This window comes from Limulus polyphemus, unplaced genomic scaffold (genome assembly GCF_000517525.1).
Source record: "Limulus polyphemus unplaced genomic scaffold, Limulus_polyphemus-2.1.2 Scaffold778, whole genome shotgun sequence".
NCBI lineage: Eukaryota > Metazoa > Arthropoda > Merostomata > Xiphosura > Limulidae > Limulus > Limulus polyphemus.
The window spans coordinates 120,706-140,905 of NW_013666388.1; the positions used below are offsets into that span (position 1 = coordinate 120,706).

Below are 20,200 nucleotides of genomic sequence, written 5' to 3' on the forward strand. Positions count from 1 at the left end.
AATAATAAGGGCTGGCTTTAAGATTTTTATAAATTTATTTATTAATAGTTTTAGTTTAGATGATGGAACAGCCGAGATGGACCATTAGGTACCATGTTGTCCCAAAACGTTATGTCATGTTATGATGTTTCCGTGAAAATGCTTTTTAACTTTAGAATATACTATCAAATAAAAGGCTATTTTCTAAAGTTTTGTATTATAAAAAACTTTTTCAAAAGTTTTAAAAATATTAACGGCAATCAAATATTACATTTTACATAAGACTATTTAAAATCATAAAAAGACTCCTTTTTTGTGTTTCTGGCGCCCTCTTTTGACATTTATACTAAACGATTTAGAGTTTTTACCTCTAAATGCCACTAGCTTCAGTTTATCTCTGATGAGTTTAAAATTTACTACCTTTACGATTAATATTCCTGTTAGCCATCCCCATAACAGATATCTAATGAAAGGGTTTCTTTAATTTATATTTTATTTTATTTTTTCAGTAGAACGCGTGCCCTTTTAGCAATCTGTATATCTTTCTATACTATTGGGGGTATCCGGACAACTGTTACATGTGTGAAAATTGAATAATCGGACAATCTGAAAATCTGGTGATGTCAACAAGTTTAAGTCGTTCAGAAGACTTTTAACGAACTATCACTAGCGCAAAACGACTTAAAAATAAACGCAAGAATCACCATTAGGCTTAGTTTTACGTTAAATATGGTTAGGATTTAAAATGGGTTATACTGACAAAGTCAATAAACTGAATTATTCTTACTTTTTAGCCAACTCTTCGGTTGCCTTCAAACCAACAAATCCATTATCTCCTACTTTCTGAGTGAAAGCTTTTGTACCGAAGAAAGCCTGATGGTAGGCAGTAGATGTGCCAGTTTCCACAATTATACCTGTAGAAAATAAATAACGTACTGTTAAGAATACGGAAAGTAATGCTAAAACGTAAAATCCAATTATTATTATAATAAAAAACAACAACATTTTTCTGTCTACTGCTCATATTAAATGCTTTTCTTAGCCCTCTATAATAGTAAAGTGAAGATGCATCAACCTTAATTGTCTGTGTTCCTGGCATTACACTTCCTTACTCTTTATTTCTGATCCGGAAACAATTTCCCACACATTCACACAAAAAAATCTATGAACTTAAATAAAGTTTCAAATTTTGAAACACATTTTTAATAGGAAGCTATTAGTAGAACTCGAACTCTGACTTGTTTCTTTGTTTTGTTGGATTTCAAGCAAAACGTGGGTTATCTGCACTAGCCTTCTATAACTTTAAATTGATTGATCAGAAGGAAGGCAGCTAGTCAACTGTGGAGTTGAGTTTCTGATGTCTAGTTACCTTTTCTTTAGTTTATCAATTAAAACTTAAAGACGGCTATGTGCATATAGATATTTTTTTGTAGTTTTATGCGAAATTCTGAATAATAAAATTAATAATGATAAAATATATCTCTGATAAGTTTAGATTACAACGTTGGTTTTCTCTATCATTTCTTCCTTTGTGAGAAGCTAGATCGATTCATCATTATAGCTCAATATTTAATTAAGTTTAGCAAAATATTTTTTCTGTCTCATTTGATTTCTTGCTTTATGAAAAATGAAATATTTTAACAACTCCGCGTAAAAATGAAGCATAATATGGAACAGTCACAATTTATTATCAAGCAAGCAACGAAAGTAGTTTCTAGAGCTCTCTTATTTCAGGAGAACCTGTAACAACAACAATAAAAAATCAGCTTTTGAGTTGTACGATTCTGGTACCTTACCTAGGGTTCTGAGCTGCAACTCCAAAGCTTGTAAATCTAGTAAGGCTAACAATCCAGCTTCTCCAGCTATATTAAGTTCGTTTATTGTTGCTTGTTGTCTGCTGTCCCTTATTGGAATGACCAAAGTAGGAACTCTAATTGGAACTAGTAAAAAAATTAATAAACATGGTAGTGATTATACACAAAACACATTATAACAGGTTCAGGTATTGTGTATGTTGTACTGTTCGGTAAAAATTTGGTCTTAATACTTACAAGTAACAAGAAGAAGATAAACTTAAAGAAACTGATTCTTCCTCCATCACATTGGAAATAAAAACACGCGTTATTATCTGCAATGGTATTTTAAATCAACAACAGATTCAAAGCCCGCAATCTAATACAAGTTGCATAAACTGATTGACCAAACAAGTCTTATTATTGTAGTACTTCTATCTGCTAATTAAGCCTAAAATAGTCAGGTATAATTTCCACACGGCCAATAATCCGAAAAAAATGTTTCATAATTATTTTCAATAAGGTTTGTAGAAGTAATGAGATAAAACCCCATTTCGCCATCTCTTCACTTTATTATTTGCTTATTGGAATAAGGATGAAACCTGCTGATCAGGAGACAATGAACAATTGTATTCCAAGCAGCTTTGATGTTACGTGTCACAACCAACCAAGTATCTGAAATAATGTTAGAATCAAGTGATTCGAGGTACTTTGATGGTGCTGATTTCAAAAATGTAGTCAAAATTTATCCATCGCTTCAAGATGTTGAGTTATTATAATATCTCAATATTTTATCAACACTGCGTAAAATCCCATGCAATCAACTCAGTACCATAGATTTATGTTGTGAAATTATGTTTAGTTGGACAGTTTAATAGGTAAAATGAATGCATATTTGATAACTTCAAACATTGACTGTATTGTATTGGTGTAAAATTCCAAATATGTTGTTCATATATGTTATTCGTTCTCGATATAATTGTAGCGAATTGCACCACTTTTGTTCATTTCCATGCTCACCTGCTCCGCCCAGTAATCACGAAACACTCACGTGCTCAGTTTGCTAGAATATTCGAGAAGTCCCTCGACTTAGCATAAAACGGGCAGAGTCAGACACCTTCCTCTCAGTTGCCTCTTACTCACTCAGTTGGTCACTTCTCCTCACTCCACGCAAAGCCAAAACAAAGTCTGATCTTTTTTCTCGCATAATACCCGCGATATAACCAAATTCTGCAAAATTTGTTTTTAAAAATCTTTTAAACTAATTCTATAAACACAGATTTTTTTATATAATTAAAAAAAAATATTTGAAATGCTGGCTGCCTCCAGTTCAAGTAAAGTCCGAAAGTACAAATATCACCCAAACAGTTTCTGTTATTTTGTGGAAAATATATTACAGTTACACGAAGGAAAAACACCAAACACAAGGTAAAGGTAACTTATTACTACTATTTGGGGTAAAACTGGTAACCAAGAAAAACATTGGGCTCCACTTGTGTGTGTTCTATAATTTGAACATCTAGCTTGACACAGTGGCTGAATAAGAAGAGAGCAAGTATGCCATTTACAGTCTCATGATATGGCGTGAGCCCAAAAATAATCGAACTGACTGATATTTTTGCATGACTAGTGTTTCTGGATATTCAGGCAAAACTATACAATACATTATTTGTTTGTAATTAAGCACCAAGCTACACAATAGACTATCTGTGCTCTGCCCACCACGGGTATCGAAACCCAGATTCTAGCATTGTAAGTCCGCAGACATACCGCTGTGCCATTGGTAGGCACACTACATTGAATATCCATAAATTGTATCTGCAATGAAAACAGTACCTCATGGGTGATGACTGATGATATACTCCAGAACTACAGGAAAATGGGGTCTAGGATGTCACTAAAGATACCCTTCTAACACTCCCATTTAGTCTTCTTTCCAAATGATCTAGGTGCATTGAGCGATGAGCATGGTGAGCACTTACACCAAGATATTTCTACAATTGAACAGCGATAGCAAAGATGATGGAATCCTGCGATGATGGGAGGTTACTATCGGTTTTTACAGCGTGAAACTGAGAACATACACAAAATATGCAACAAGTCAAACAGTTATTTTCTAACAAAAACAAACAAACAATAATAATACCATGATTAAAGTTTTGAACATAGCCCGAATGTACTTTCAGTATATAATCTCATTATACTCATTGATTTTTAAACTGGTATTGCTATTATGTATTGTTTTTGAACATTATTATATGAAATTTTCAATGAATAAATAAAGTTATTAAAGAAAAAGTTATTTTCACGATATATAAGAATATTTTGAATAAATCTATCATAACTCAAAAACTAGATGCGATCAGTAATTTTCAATATGATTTTCAGAATCAAAATCGTCAAATTACCCAGAAACAGTTTCATTTTTCTAGTAGCAGAAAAAAAATTGTTGTTGCCCGGTGTAAGCAGAGGAGATAAAAAACTATGGTTGCCCAGTGTAAGTAGAAGAGATAAAAAAACTATTGTTGCCCAGTGTAAGTAGAAGAGATAAAAAAACTATTGTTGCCCAGTGTAAGTAGAAGAGATAAAAAAAAACAATTGTTGCCCAGTGTAAGTAGAAGAGATAAAAAAAAACTATTGTTGCCCAGTGTAAGTAGAAGAGATAAAAAAAAACAATTGTTGCCCAGTGTAAGTAGAAGAGATCGAAGATCTAATTTTACTGTACAAGTAGTGCAATAAATGATGCACTGGATGACAAAATAATTTTAATAAGGACTCCTTTCCAGTACAACCTTTCTCTTTTACACTCACGACACAAAGCAAACCTACCCCTTCAACTACTGTAAAAGGGCAAAAAAAGCAAACAAAAAGATTCAGAAAATGATACCACAATGGATAAGGAGGTGACTTCCAGGACAAAAAAAAAGTGTTTACCCTCATGCCAACTTTGCTACTAGCATACAAGACAATATAATACTACCTTCCATTTCTCTTCCCTAATTATTGTGTAACAATAGGAAATTAAAGGTTGGTTGATCCTGCACTGTACAAGACATAAAAATAGGAATAACTTAGATGTTTTCTTATATATACACACACACACACACACTACGTATGAAACAGCCATTAGTGGTATAACAGATTTACCTGGGCAGAACGTTTCGTCTAAACCGTGAGACATGATCCCGTACAACGTTGAAAGTACAAATACATTCAGAATAATAATAGCTCCCTCTGTGTTTTTTAATATGAATAACATAATACAAATATTACGGCGCCCCCTGGTGTTTTATTTATGTTGCGTTCAAACTCTTTGGTTCTTAGAGCTTTCAAGTATTTTCTTTTGTTTGTTTTTGTTTTTCTACATTCAACACTTCTACGTTTTTGATATATATTTCAAATTACATGTTTATCTATGTTTGTCACTTTTCATGTTCTTTGCATCTAGTTGTTATTTTCTCAACTGTTTCTCCTAAATAGAAGCCTTCGCAGTCTAAACATTTTATTTCATATAGTATGCCAGTACGATATTGTTCATTGTTATATAATTTCGGAAGAAGACTTGGTAATGTTTCCCGGATTAGTTAATACTTTAGTTTTAACGTATAATTTGTGCCATAAACTTAAGTCCATTTTTCACTGATAGCACCTACAAATGGTATTGTTTTTGTCCATTTTGTCTTGGTTCATTTTTTTATTGATTGTGTTACCAGTTATGATTGGAGGCTACGCAGTTTTAGTTTTGAAGCATTCTTTTCTGTTTTGAATTTCTTTTTCCACATTTTCATTGGTGGATGATCTCAGTACAGTTATCGTACACCCTCTTAATGTTCCATTTTATATTTATTGCGATTTCAATGGTTTCTTTCTCTTGTATTTGAAGAAAATAGACAAATATAAAAACAAAAAATGTAAAAATACATTTATCAGATATGAAATATTTTCTACCGAAATTATATAATAACGAAAATTTGGTAATGACCCAGTGTGTAGAAAAAATAGGGAAAATTTCTGTACAAGAGAAACAGGTACGAAGACAAAGATTAGATGCATGGAGCATACAAAAAACGAAGATCAAACATAAATATACATATGATTGAAAAGCAATAAAAGATAAATTTTAAAATAAAAAAAATGAACGCAGGGAAAAAAATCAAAGGAAGAAAAATATGTAAGCATTAGAATTTAAAAATGAAAATAATATAATCTAATAAAAATAATACATCAGGAGCACCATTGTGTTTCTATTATTTACTTTATCAAACATAGATGGGGATAGTATCGTCCTAATGATGTTTATTTGACTGGACGTATTTGTAATTCGAATGTTGTTCACTTTAGAGATGGTAATTTGTACCCAAATAAATCTAATATTCCACAGATAACTGTTTCGAAAACTTTATATGTGTTTCATAACTCAGAGGGAACCTCTTAAAAAGAATATTGCCATTATTATTATTTTTTACAGTAGGGCCAATAAAGGTGGCAGTTATATATGTGACATATATTTGGTTGTATTTTTGTCATTGGTATCATTTCGTATAGTAGTGCCAATAAAGGTGGCAATTAGATATGCAACATACTTGGTTGTATTATTGTCATTGTTATTGTATTATTGTCATTGTTATCATTTCATATTTAGGGCTAATAAAGGTGGCAGTTATATATGTGACATACTTGGTTGTATTTTTGTCATTGGTATCATTTTGTTTATATAATAGGGCCAATAAAGGTGATAGTTATATATGTAACATACTTGGTTGTATTAGTGTCATTGTTATTATTTTGTATAATAGGGCCAATAAAGGTGGCAATTATATATGTGACATACTTGGTTGTATTATTGTCATTGTTATTATTTTGGACGCATTTAGTAATATTATTGTCATTGTTATTATTTTGGACGCATTTAGTAGTATTATTGTCATTGTTATCATTTTATATTTAGGGCCAATAAAGGTGGCAGTTATATATATGTGTGTGTCATGCTTGTATTATTGTCATTGTTATTATTTTGGACGCATTTAGTAGTATTATTGTCATTGTTATTATTTTGGACGCATTTAGTAGCATTATTGTCATTGTTATCATTTTATATTTAGGGCCAATAAAGGTGGCAGTTATATATGTAACATACTTGGTTGTATTATTGTCATTGGTATCATTTTATATTTAGGGCCAATAAAGGTGGCAGTTATATATATGTGTGTGTCATGCTTGTATTATTGTCATTGTTATTATTTTGGGTGCATTTAGTTGTATTATTGCCATTGTTATCATTTTGTATAGTAGCGCTAATAAAGGTGACAGACATATGCACAACATACTTGGTTGTATTACTGCAAAAGTTTGAACTGGACAACAGGTTCCGATGTCATTGTTGTCCTGACGACAGGTAGATTTTCGTAGGTCATCAACATTCTCAAACGCAAATACACAGCTGCTACGGTGTTTACAGATTCCGTGAATCCCTTTGGATGTGATGCATTGTTTTGCCTCAGTTGGTCGATAACGCCCAGGAAAAATCAGTGGGGCATCGTATTTCCCCCCTGCAAATAACAAAGTAGTATTTGTAATGTTTTGTTCCAGTGACAACAAGAGCAACAAACCAGGCAATATTAACGTCACATAATATAATCATAATAATATCATAACAAATCCTTAATGAGCATACAATATATCTTTCAACGTGGCAAGAAGTTAGAATAGGGAAATCCTTCTAAAAGATGGCTTATAAGATATCATATTAAGTAAACTTAGATTTTTATATAAAAACAAACCCATCATGGAAACCTAGGGTCAGCTTTGAACAACATCACAAACAAATATGTTTACATTGTGTGGGAAGAATTTTCGTACTAATTTTCGTTTTTAACCACAACGTAAATTCGTCTTTAACTCATGTATAGTTTGAGTAATCGAAGTGACATCTACCACTGATAATGTGACATTGACTATGAAATTTTACTAATACATAGAAATATATCACCGAGTTCAATGGGCGTAAGTTAAATTAACTTGCTTATATTTTATGTTAGTACGTATTTTCTTTAGTAAATGCTACGTGAAACACTGAAACCTAACAATTTTGAGCTGTCACACAACGTCAATAATTTATCTAAGTTGGTACACAATTTAAACGTGATCTAAGATCTAGTAAACATATTCTTAGTTGTTTTTTTAATCCTTTCAGACTTTATATTTTTTAACAATTCTTTAAATATTAACGCTTATAATACACAGATTTAATTAACTTTGGTACCAAGACATCATTTTATGTTAGCAAGCGTATCTTCTTCAGCATTTAAAATGTATCCTATTTTTAAAAAAAATATCTATGGATCAGCGGTAAGTCTGAGGGCTTATGACACTAAAAATATCTTTTGTTACCAATTTGTAGCTTTTTTGTTTAACAAAATTATTAATTATTGTAAGAAGAACGGATGGACCCCAATGATAATTCTAGGGTTAATTATTGTAAGAAGGAAAGATCTTTGATCTAGGACCCCTGTGGTAATTCTGGGGTTAATTTTAGTAAGAAAAACGGATGGACCCCAATGGTAAATCTAGGGTTATTTATTGTAAGAAGGAAGGATCTTTGATCTAGGACCCCAGTGGTAATTCTGGGGTTAATTGTAGTAAGAAGGAAGGATCTTTGATCTAGAGCCCCAGTGGTAATTCTGGGGTTAATTATTGTAAGAAGGAAGGATCTTTGATCTAGGGCCCCAGTGGTAATTCTGGGGTTAATTATTGTAAGAAGGAAGGATCTTTGATCTAGGGCCCCAGTGGTAATTCTGGGGTTAATTATTGTAAGAAGGAAGGATCTTTGTTCTAGGGCCCCAGTGGTAATTCTGGGGTTAATTATTGTAAGAAGAACGGATGGGCCTTTGTGGTAATTCTAGGGCTAATTATTGTAAGGAGGAAGGATCTTTGATCTAGGGCCCCAGTGGTAATTCTATGGTTATGTATTGTAAGAAGAACGGATGGGCCCCAGTGGTAATTCTAGGGCTAATTATTGTAAGAAGGAAGGATCTTTGATCTAGGGCCCCAGTGGTAATTCTATGGTTATGTATTGTAAGAAGAACGGATGGGCCCCAGTGGTAATTCTAGGGCTAATTATTGTAAGAAGGAAGGATCTTTGATCTAGGGCCCCAGTGGTAATTCTGGGGTTAATTATTGTAAGAAGAACGGATGGGCCTTTGTGGTAATTCTAGGGCTAATTATTGTAAGAAGGAAGGATCTTGGATCTAGGGCCCCCGTGGTAATTCTATGGTTATGTATTGTTAGAAGAATGAATGGGCCCCAGTGGTAATTCTAGGGTTAATTATTGTAAGAAGAACGGATCCTGTAGCTATTCATGTGAGCTGCTGGAATCATAATTCTGCCTTTCTCGTAGAAATGAGGGGTTAGCTGTAATATTATAAAAATAGTTTCCCTCCTACGTTTTAACACACTATTCAACAAAAATTAACAAATAGGACAAAACATTTTTTACCATAGGTTGGTTTCACGTGCAGTCTGATACGTTGAAGATTTGTTGTTCTGCAACGGGAAAAACCTCTCCCAGACTGAAGTCTAAAAGGATTAGCATCATCTAATTGACATCTGGGCGAATAACCTGTTCATTGTGAATACAAACAGGAGCTTAATGAAAACTTGATACCCAAACTAAGGTTATTAACTTAGTTAGGTTTTGTTAGGTTGACAAAGTGAATTTGCTTTGTAAGTCAGCTCCCATTAGCCTATGATTGGTTGTTTTCTAAGTCTAAACCTAAATTGTGTTACATTGTATGTAGTGTAATGTCATTAGCTCCGTTAGAATACATCAACACCTTGAGAAAGTTCTATACCATACCGCTATACTACTTCTGCAGATTTAGGCCTAAGTTGTTACTTATCAAATTTTACTATCTCTCTGTGCTGATTGCAAATGATAAAGGGTAAAGATTTTGTAGGTTATATTTTTTCATCAAGTCAGTAATTAATTAAGCCTTTGTTAATTTTTATTAAATACACACACGTGATGTAATTTCTATTGATTTCAGGTGTTGTCTTATAAGCTCAAAGACATTAGCCACAATGAAATGAGAAAAAGGCATAAAAGGAAATGAAATTCAAAAGTACAATTGAGTTCCAATAAACTTTAAAATAATAAATATGTTAATAAATATAAAATTAATGCTTTCTATCCAAATAAACAGTATGCATCACTCATATTTATCACTTATAATATTTTCATTTATTAAATGAGTTTTAAATGCAAAAGCAGTATAGGTTTTGTTAAACAACTTTGAATATTGTATAACACCACCTTATATTTTTCTTTTGCTCAATTGCCTTAGAAAAGTCTACATTCGTGATTAAATATGCGAATATTTCTACAATTAACACATTTAAAAGCAGAGGATAAGTCGATTGATATCATTCAAATACCCAGGAAATATCATACTTCAACAAATGAGTCCAGTAATGGGTGGAGACGGCTTGAATGGGTAATGAAAAAAAACTTTAATATAAGTTTAACATAACAGCAAATGTACAACGTTTCGACAAGGTTTTTGTCATCATCAAGTACCAGTTATGTTAAACTTATATTAAAGTTTTTCTTCATTACCCATTCAAGCCGTCTCCAGCCATTATTAATCTCAAAGTGGGTTCTTCGTCATCGAAAATGAGTCCAGTGTTTAAGGCTACTTAAATTAACATGCATGTGATAAATAAATAATGTAATAACACAAGAAAAGTTCGTTTTTTTAATATTACTATTAAAGTACAAAAAATTAATTATTCTAACTACTAACAAGGAAAACTTAAATACATCTGGGCATAAGTTTTAATTTTATAGACAAATGCGATTTGACATTCTCAGCGTGTGATAAATTTCCTTGTTATTATATGAAGTCATTGTCCTACCTTGTCGTTTCGTCCTCTTCTTTCCCTCCTGGACGCTAAAAGCTGATATCAGAAGAAGGGCAACAAACAGATTTGATAATGTTATCTTCATTTTTATTTTCTGCACAAAAAGAAAAAAATAAATCAAACAAACCGCTATAAATGGACATCGAACTTCTGGACACTTTGAAGCCATATTTTTTTTGAACTTAAGTTATGGCCTAGGAATGCCTTAAAAATCACTGCTTAAAAATACCATAGTGCAACCTTTAATATTCCAGATTTATTATTTGAAACACTACTTACTAATAGTAAAGCATGATCTAAGTGTGCAATGGTGCAAAATTTGAATTTCCATGAAACTTAGGACAACTTCGGAGTTTAAAACACCGAATGGTAAATCGCCTTATAGTGCTGACTTCTGGAAACCTCTAGAAGCCAAGAGAATAATCATCTATACACGATTGATTTACCAAAGGTCCAAAAAACATACGAATGTAACACAGACTGCTTTGTACTTTAGCTGTAGTAATAGGTAAGCATACATAAAATACGTTGGAGAAAAGTTTATTTTTTATTTAAGAAAAAGACATCCTTGTGTTGTGTCACTTTTTTATTAATTTCTCTTATGAAACATATAATAGTTCTTGAAATACTCTAAACCCAAACGACCCAGTTCTTGAAATACTCTAAACCCAAACGACCCAGTTCTTGAAATACTCTAAACCCAAACGACCCAATTCTTGAAATACTCTAAACCCGAACGACCCAGTTCTTGAAATACTCTAAACCCGAACGACCCAGTTCTTGAAATACTTTAAACCCGAACGACCCAGTTCTTGAAATACTTTAAACCCAAATTAGCCAGTTCTTGAAATACTCTTATTTGCGTTATCATGAACATTTCGAATACGACAAAAACAAAATACGGCATGACAGTATTTGGAGTCTTTCAGATATAAAATGTTGAGAAATATTTTTAGGCGGAAACGTCCTTTCAATATCAATAATATTTTGGAAAGGAAGAAAAAAAATATTGAAAATGCAAGAAATCCAAGCAAGTGATTTTTTTTCTGTATTGTAATGAAATAATCTTTGAAAAATATTGAAAATACGAGAAATACAAATGAGTAAAAATGTTTTGTATTGGTTGGAATGAAAACATCTTTGAGCCTGAATAGCTCATCATCTATTATTGCTCCCTAATTATCTTATTTTATATTTAAAAAAATATAATTTTACTGTGTCTCAAGCCATTAAAGTGGAGAATAAGCATCAGTGTGAACACATGTTTACTGTGTCTCAAGCCACTGAAGTGGAGAATAAGCATCAGTGTGAACATATGTTTACTGTGTCTCAAGCCACTGAAGTGGAGAATAAGCATCAGTGTGAACACGTGTTTACTGTGACTCAAGTCGTTAAAGTAGAGATTTATGGAAAATATCTACAACCCAATTGGAAGCCAACAAAATATTGACGAATATACCAGCTTTAATCAAGGCTCAACATACATATGTTCCATCCAACCACCGAGGATATTCGTCAGGTCCAACTTAAACATGTTCCATATAACCACCAAGGATGTTCACCAGAACCCATCATACATATTTTCACATGACCACCAGGAATGTTCACCGGAACCCATCATACATGTTTTCACATGACCACCAAGGATGTTCACCAGAGCCCACCATACACATTCCCATACAACTACGAAGGATGTTCATCAGGGCCCAACATACAACTCTCAAAACCTTTGATTAGCTATTCTAAATGACATTAACTTAGATTAGCTACATTTCTTGCTTATTGAGAGGATGCTGTGCGTTTCTGTCATAGTTTCCGTGGGTAACAAAAAAAAAACGCCTTGCAGTTTAATTACCGTCACTATCATTATTATTATTGTGTGTATTTTTTTCAGTTATGTATTCCTAACTGTTGTCGTAAATGTACTTCATGTAATTAAACTTTGTTATTCTATGTTGATTGATTAATCATGTTATTTCTTTATAATTAATTATGAACTAAATTCTTTTATTTACGAGTCCGAAATAATGTAAAATATGTGCAGCAAAGCCTCTAGAATTTACCTATAGACAAAGAAAAAACTCAGAAAATATCCTGGTATCACTTTTTATTAAAGTAACTTTAGTAACCAGGACGTCCATAAAAAATAAAAGGATTAATCATTCTATGATTGTATTTTATAAAAAAAAGAAATTTTTTTTCAATCTACATCCTCCGAGCAATACTTTACGACTGTATAACAAAGAAATCATATCTTGCCTGTTGATATTTTGTAATACAGATAAGAAATCAGCATGGTATTGTCTATCACAACTAACAAGGAAAAAAAGCCCACGTGGGTCTAGGGCGTTACAAGAGATCCCACAATAATAAGCACGTTGACTTTAATCTTGCTCAGACACAGTACCTGCTCTTTGAATCACCCCCTCCTCCTCTGATGCCTAAGTTAAGTGATTTTTTATCACTCTAAACCATCAGCATAACCCAAGAAATTCATTATCATTACACCCCTGGCATTATATATGTTTACCAAAGTTAATAGCGCTCTAGTATTTTAACATTGAAGGAAAGAAATATTTAACTCGGGCGACTATTATTTGAGACAGTTTGGTTCTGCACGTTATAATAACCACACCTGAACCACTTTGAGTAGGTTGAACATAACAATTCGTCGAAGCTGGAATTATAACCAAAACCTTTGGCATTTCTCCATTTCATCTCCTATCTGTTAGATTCGGTTAATTATTGTAGCGTAGCACACAGCCATCTTTCGTAAAGGGGTAATTAAGGCTTCAAATCGTGTTGGTGTAGACTTACTTTCTGGAAATTTTATAGTTCTATTTAGTTAATTTTAACATTAAGTTATAAGAGCCTAATGAACACACCTCTCGGTAGAGAGCGAGTCATACATTATTGCCGGATCAATAGTTAAATACACTGTGATCCGAAATAATGATATAGCGAAGTGAACCTTTGCTTATGCGCAGAGAGAGAGAATTACGACCTTTATCTAAAGACTGAAGAAACGGCTTCTCGTTCAATTGGGCTGAACGATGAGAATTTGTTTTTGTTAGCACAAAGCTACATAATAGGCTATCTCCATTCAGTCCATTACGAGGAATTAAAGCCAGGATTGTAGCGTTGTAAGCCCGTAAACTTACAGCTGACCCACTGGGGGACATGAGGTTGAGACTGTTTTAGCGCAAAGCTACACGATGGGCTATCTGCGCTCTGTCCAGTGCGGGGAATCGAACTCCAGATTTTAATGTTGCGAGTCCGTAGACGTGCCGTTGACCCACCGGAGTAGCTACGAAAGACAAAATAATATCTGAAACGCTATTTATATATGCAGTATGATACTTTAAAAGTTGCAGTTTAAATTCAGAAGGTTTCAGAAGACAATAGCCATAAAATGTAGTAAAAAAAAAAAATCACGTTAACTACATATATCTTTTCCCCCCCAAAAACATATAGTTAACGTGATTTTTATTACAAGTTTCTATGTCTTTGTTTGTTGGTTCTCTGAATATAACAATTCTAAGCTATCCAATAAAAAAAATATAATGAAACTGAATAGATCTTTACACAAACATACGTGAATAGTAAACTGTTAAATATTTGCTTTTAAACTTAAAAATTATCAAAGCAACTTTTACGAATATCTTTCTTCTATAAAACAATCGATGAGATGATGGTACGTGTAGAAAAGATAACAATAATAAGTAAATTACCTTACAAGCCCTACTTACCCTATTAACATGGTCAGTTTATTACTGTTCTTTTATTATATGGTGTCAAAATGCATCATTTTATAAAAAGGAAACCAAAACTACATACAAAGTGTGACAATTCGAAGGATTAGAGATTTACTTTAATCACTCCTCAAACCTCAAGTGATGGTTAATTCCGTTAGTCGATTCAATGAGTCGGGTAAAGCTTTGATGTTGGGAGGTTCTGCTTATTGGCTGTCTTTCTTCTGGTCAGTAGTTTAAAATTAAGGTTAACTATACATGAACCCTAAGAATCGCTGATCTGGCTGTATAGCCCAAGTGCACGTAAGCTAACGATGAGAAATAAGAGAAAATTTTATTTTAATTTTGGCTCATAACCGAATTTCAGGTAATGGGGATGAAAAACAAAATTCAAGTTTTGAGATCAAGAAAGGGACTGAAAGTAAAACACCTCTAAACAAGTGTAAAGAACTTCAAACATCGAACGAAATAAAATGAAAAAGTTTGTTGACAATTTCAACGAACGTGTAAAGTTTATCTGTGACGCAAGCTTATAGGATATCTTGGTCAGTGATATATATGTAACATGCTACTCGGTCAGCAACACAAATGGCGCAATGAACCTATCTGTGACAAAAGCATACATAGTAGACTGATTATTGATATAAGAATGGCCTGATAGGTGTTATAAAACAGATACGATGCGTTTACCGATACCATAAGGATACCCGATGGTTTGATGGCGATATAGATAGTCCAGTATCATCGTCACCAGCATAAGCAGGCCTGGTAGCACAGATAGATCCACTACTCCGGCAAGTGAAATATAATAGAGGACTGGGAACTGATATTCTTTTAAACCGATGACTGGAAGACGATATAAAAAAGTCCGATTGCCTAGACATTGATGCAAACAGATTCGATAGCTGAACTCTGTGAAATAAACGGACCTAATGGAGTAATTTGTGACTTAAAAACTATATTTATCAACTTTACTATTTATTTACTCGTGTTTGTTGTTTCCGTAAACTCTGCTATTTGTTTACTTGTGTTTGTTGTTTCCGTAAACTCTGCTATTTATTAAACTCTGCTATTTATTTACTTGTGTTTGTTGTTTCCGTAAACTCTGCTATTTATTTACTTGTGTTTGTTGTTTCCGTAAACTCTGCTATTTATTTACTTGTGTTTGTTGTTTCCGTAAACTCTGCTATTTATTTACTTGTATCTGTTGTTTCCGTAAACTCTGCTACTTATTTACTTGTATTTGTTGTTTCCGTAAACTCTGCTACTTATTTACTTGTGTTTGTTGTTTCCGTAAACTCTGCTATTTATTTACTTGTGTTTGTTGTTTCCGTAAACTCTGCTACTTATTTACTTGTGTTTGTTGTTTCCGTAAACTCTGCTACTTATTTACTTGTGTTTGTTGTTTCCGTAAACTCTGCTATTTATTTACTTGTGTCTGTTATTTGCGTATGCTGCTAACAAACAGTATTCTTGTACAGAACAACATCAAGATGAAATAATTGAATTCCGAAAAATCTGTATCCGTCATTTCATGTTAATATAACTGGTTACCTTAAAAAATCTGTATCCGTCATTTCGTGTTAATATAACTGGTTGCCTTAAAAAATCTGTATCCGTCATTTCGTGTTAATATAACTGGTTGCCTTAAAAAATCTGTATCCGTCATTTCGTGTTAATATAACTGGTTGCCTTAAACATCTGTATCCGTCATTTCGTGTTAATATAACTGGTTGCCTTAAAAAATCTGTATCCGTCATTTCGTGTTAATATAACTGGTTGCCTTAAACATCTGTATCCGTCATTTCGTGTTAATATAACTGGTTGCCAGTTGAATAATATTTGTTAATTATTCGTCTTGATTCTCTGTTTTGTTCCATCTGTCACATTACCACATAACAGTTGTCATTTCTACTTCAACATCTAACATCAACTTAATAGTAGAAGTAGGCGGCTTATAACATTTTCCTCTTCCTACGTTATATAAATCAACTTCCTTATTCAGAATTAACTGATCTTTTAAGATAAATCACTGTTCACTTGACGAGTCAATGTTGTGACTACGTGCCTTGTACTTGGTCGTTTGGTTTATTGTGGGTTTTGGCGGGGGAAAAAACGTCAATTTTTATTATCACTAGGAAAGTTCTTTAGAAGTTTACTTACAGTAGATTATACAGCATTAGGCTTTTTTTTTCGTTGTTACATAAACGTAGTTCCAAGTAATCAAACAGAAACAGCATCATCTTAAATAATAAACTTCTGATTATACAAATACGGTACCTAGGAAAAATATCAAAATCACTGACATAAGTATTTGAACAAATACATAAGTATTTTGTAAAGAGATTTTCATGGCACATACACTGAAGAGCTCTTTAAAACTATGTATGTTTGTTTGTTTAATAGCAAAGCTACATTGGACTACCTGCTGTCCACTGAGGGAGACTTTAAAGCCACGAGATAGATACTTGCCTGTTTATACTTGCACTCAGTTGAGAATTCCTAATACTGCCTGAATAATTAAATAAACAAATTTTAAACTTACGTGTTTATTTGTTCTTTCATTAGGGTAAAGAGAAGTCCAATGTTGTGTGTGTGTATGTGTATTGTTTTCTCCTATCACTAAAATAAATAAATCAACACTTGAAAGATAATGTTTAACCGAAAATTCAAAAATAAAATTGAAATACGATTAATAAGAAAGTATTTAAAATATTTGATTATACTCTCGAACAATCTTTTTCGAAGGTTAAAGGAATTAATCGTTGATAATTTTGTTGTGTGTTTGTTTCCATATACTTTAGAAACACGTTCTTGGGATGAATGTTCCCAATTAATAAAAAACACTTAACTTCCACATCTAATTCATGTGTAAAAGTTATCAAAGTAAAATGATGAAACTAGTCAAACAGTATTATTTACAAACGTAAATGAGGGGAATGAGGAGTAAAATATATATATTAGTGTGAGAAATGAATATGTTAACGAGAGACCTACAATTCTTATACGAGAAAGAAATACGAATTTATATGGTCTCACAAGGCTTAGTGCTAATGCTTCTCAAAAATACGGGTGAACAATGGACAGGTTATAGAAAATAGTGTTGTAAACGATACTTTTTAAAAAATCACAGAAATACTCAGTGGTCCATTATTACATGTTCGACATTTAAAATCTCCAGTTCAGTAAGGATGTATCGAGGATCACCAATGTCCCAGTTTTTAGTAAGATAACAGAAACAACATACCTTTTTTTTTTAAAACGCATAATACGTAGTCCTTGAATTTCTTAACAGGGGGTAAGAAAAACCCTAGAAGGTAAACTTTAAACGAGTTTTACTCCCACCTTGAACGCATGCTTCATCTTGTAACTACATCACGCGGTCGTTGTTGAACGCTTAACGACACCTACAATACAACGACTGGTATTGGCATTATCAAGTTGAATCACCTTTTGCTGTCTGTGGAATTTCGGGCTAAACTGCTCGAGGGCTATCTGCGCTGGGCGTTCCTTTATCTTTTCGTGAGAGTCTAGAGGGAAAGCAACTAGTCAACACCGCCAACCGTCAAATCATGTGCTACTCAAATCGAATGGTCAAATTTGAGTTTCACTCTTATAACACATTCACGGCCTCATAATGTGACTCGTGGTTTTATTTAGTTGTAACGGGACGCGAACCACGGATCCACAATGCGCTAACCATTATGACGCGCTTAGCCCCGAGAACGTTACGTAAAACAAAAACGTATGCTAAATTACCAGATCAGGAACCCCCTAATTTTCAGGCATAGCCGTTCCTGATTTTGAAATACTGACCAGAGGGAAGGTGAGCCAAACGTGGCTAAATGATTAACGTACCTGGACTGTGAATCCGAGCGTTCATGGCTCGCATCTTGTTGCCTCAAAAAAAAAAAAAGTGTTCCCCATTCTGGTCATACAAGAGTTGGCGGTGGGTACTTTTGGCTAACTGCATTCCCTCTAGATGGCTTTGCGCACATAGCTTTACGTTGCACGATAATTATGTAACAAATAAACCAAAAGGGAATGCAGCCAATCAGCAGCACTCGCTTCCATTCCATTGTCTAGATTTGGGCCTAATAACTGGATTGTCTGTCACCCTTATAACACACCGACAGCTAAAAGCGAGAAGTGTATTTAACGACATCGTCGTGCGAACATGAAAGGAAACTCGTTTATTGTTTTTCATTCATTAAATATTCCTATTTTCAATCATAAGTGACAAAATTACGGGCCCTCAGGAGGTAATATAAAATGCTAGAGAATGTATAAAATGTAAATATATCCTATAATTTGAAAATAACTCGCTTTCTTAAAATTATTTTGAGCATTAGTGCTAAAGCCGGAAATTCAACTGTGACGTTCATATTCATTTAGTGTGTGTGTGTGGGGGGGGGGGTAATTAACTAGCTTCTGGGGCTTTAAAAGTTGTGTGCCTGTACAAAGATCTACCTCCTTCAAATAAACGGAGGAGCATCCTTGATAAACCTACCTTAGCTTTATTTCACCAGGTGACGGGTGGTTCAACTGGAGATGCGGCTGCCAGTTTGGTCTAATTTGTGATAATAACTAAACTAATAGTATCTAAATTGAAAACTTATTCTAAAATTAAACTTTATTATATAGAAATAAACAAATTGACAGAAAACACTAAAATCTAAAGCAGTTAAAAAAAAGAAGGTAAAGTTACGGTTTAATGTCGAAAATACGAAAAAATATTAAGTATATTTTAATAAACTTTATTATCTGAAATATAATATTTATGAGTATCAGTTCGCAATTACATTCTTTAAATGGTCATGATATAGGGTTCGTTTTCCAATACGAGTAAATATGCTTCTTGTGTGGTCATGGTACGGGATTCATTATTCAACCGGGTTTCTATACCCGTGGTGGGCAGAGCACAGATAGCCCATTGTGTAGCTTTGTGCTTAACAATAAAACAAACAAAGATTATTTAACACGAGTAAATATGTTTCTCAGCTGTCGTGGTATGGGATTCGTTATGAAATATGAGTAAATATACTTCTCAGCTTCATGGTATGGGATTCGTTGTCGAAACGTTGTACATTTGCTGTTATGTTAAACTTATATTAAAGTTTTTCTTCATTACCCATTCAAGCCGTCTCCAGCCATTATTAGTCTCAAAGTGGATTCCTCGTCATCGAATTTGAATACCTCTCAGCTGTCATGGTATGGGATTTATTATCCAATATTAGTAAATATGTTTCTCAGCTGTCATGGTATGGGATTCGTTATGAAATATGAGTAAATATACTTCTCAGCTGTCATGGTATGGGATTCGTTATGAAATATTAGTAATTATACTTCTCAGTTGTCATGGTATGGGATTCGTTATGAAATATGAGTAAATATGTTTCTCAGTTGTCATGGCATGGGATTCGTTATGAAATATGAGTAAATATACTTCTCAGCTGTCATGGTACGTATTTATTATCAAATATGAGTAAATATGTTTCTCAGTTGTCAAGGCATGGGATTCGTTATAAAATACGAGTAAATATGTTTCTCTGTTGTCATGGCATGGGATTCGTTATAAAATACGAGTAAATATGTTTCTCAGTTGTCATGGCATGGGATTCGTTATAAAATACGAGTAAATATGTTTCTCAGTTGTCAAGGCATGGGATTCGTTATAAAATACAAGTAAATATGTTTCTCAGTTGTCATGGCATGGGATTCATTATAAAATACGAGTAAATATGTTTCTCAGTTGTC

General features: G+C 33.3%; 1 protein-coding gene across 2 annotated transcripts in view; it reads right to left on the reverse strand.

Moving 5' to 3' along the window:
• Positions 1-20,200, reverse strand: part of LOC106460479 (peroxidase-like) — a 51,517-nt gene that overhangs the window by 27,173 nt on the left and 4,144 nt on the right. For both annotated transcript variants that reach the window (XM_022387215.1, XM_013920178.2), the window contains exons 2-6: positions 10,686-10,785; positions 9,268-9,390; positions 7,100-7,321; positions 1,776-1,919; positions 767-893 (exon numbers count right to left, since the gene is read on the reverse strand). In XM_022387215.1, the coding sequence (XP_022242923.1) occupies positions 767-893; positions 1,776-1,919; positions 7,100-7,321; positions 9,268-9,390; positions 10,686-10,776 (707 nt within the window). In that variant the 5' untranslated portion in view covers positions 10,777-10,785. The remainder of the gene's footprint in view (positions 1-766; positions 894-1,775; positions 1,920-7,099; positions 7,322-9,267; positions 9,391-10,685; positions 10,786-20,200) is intronic.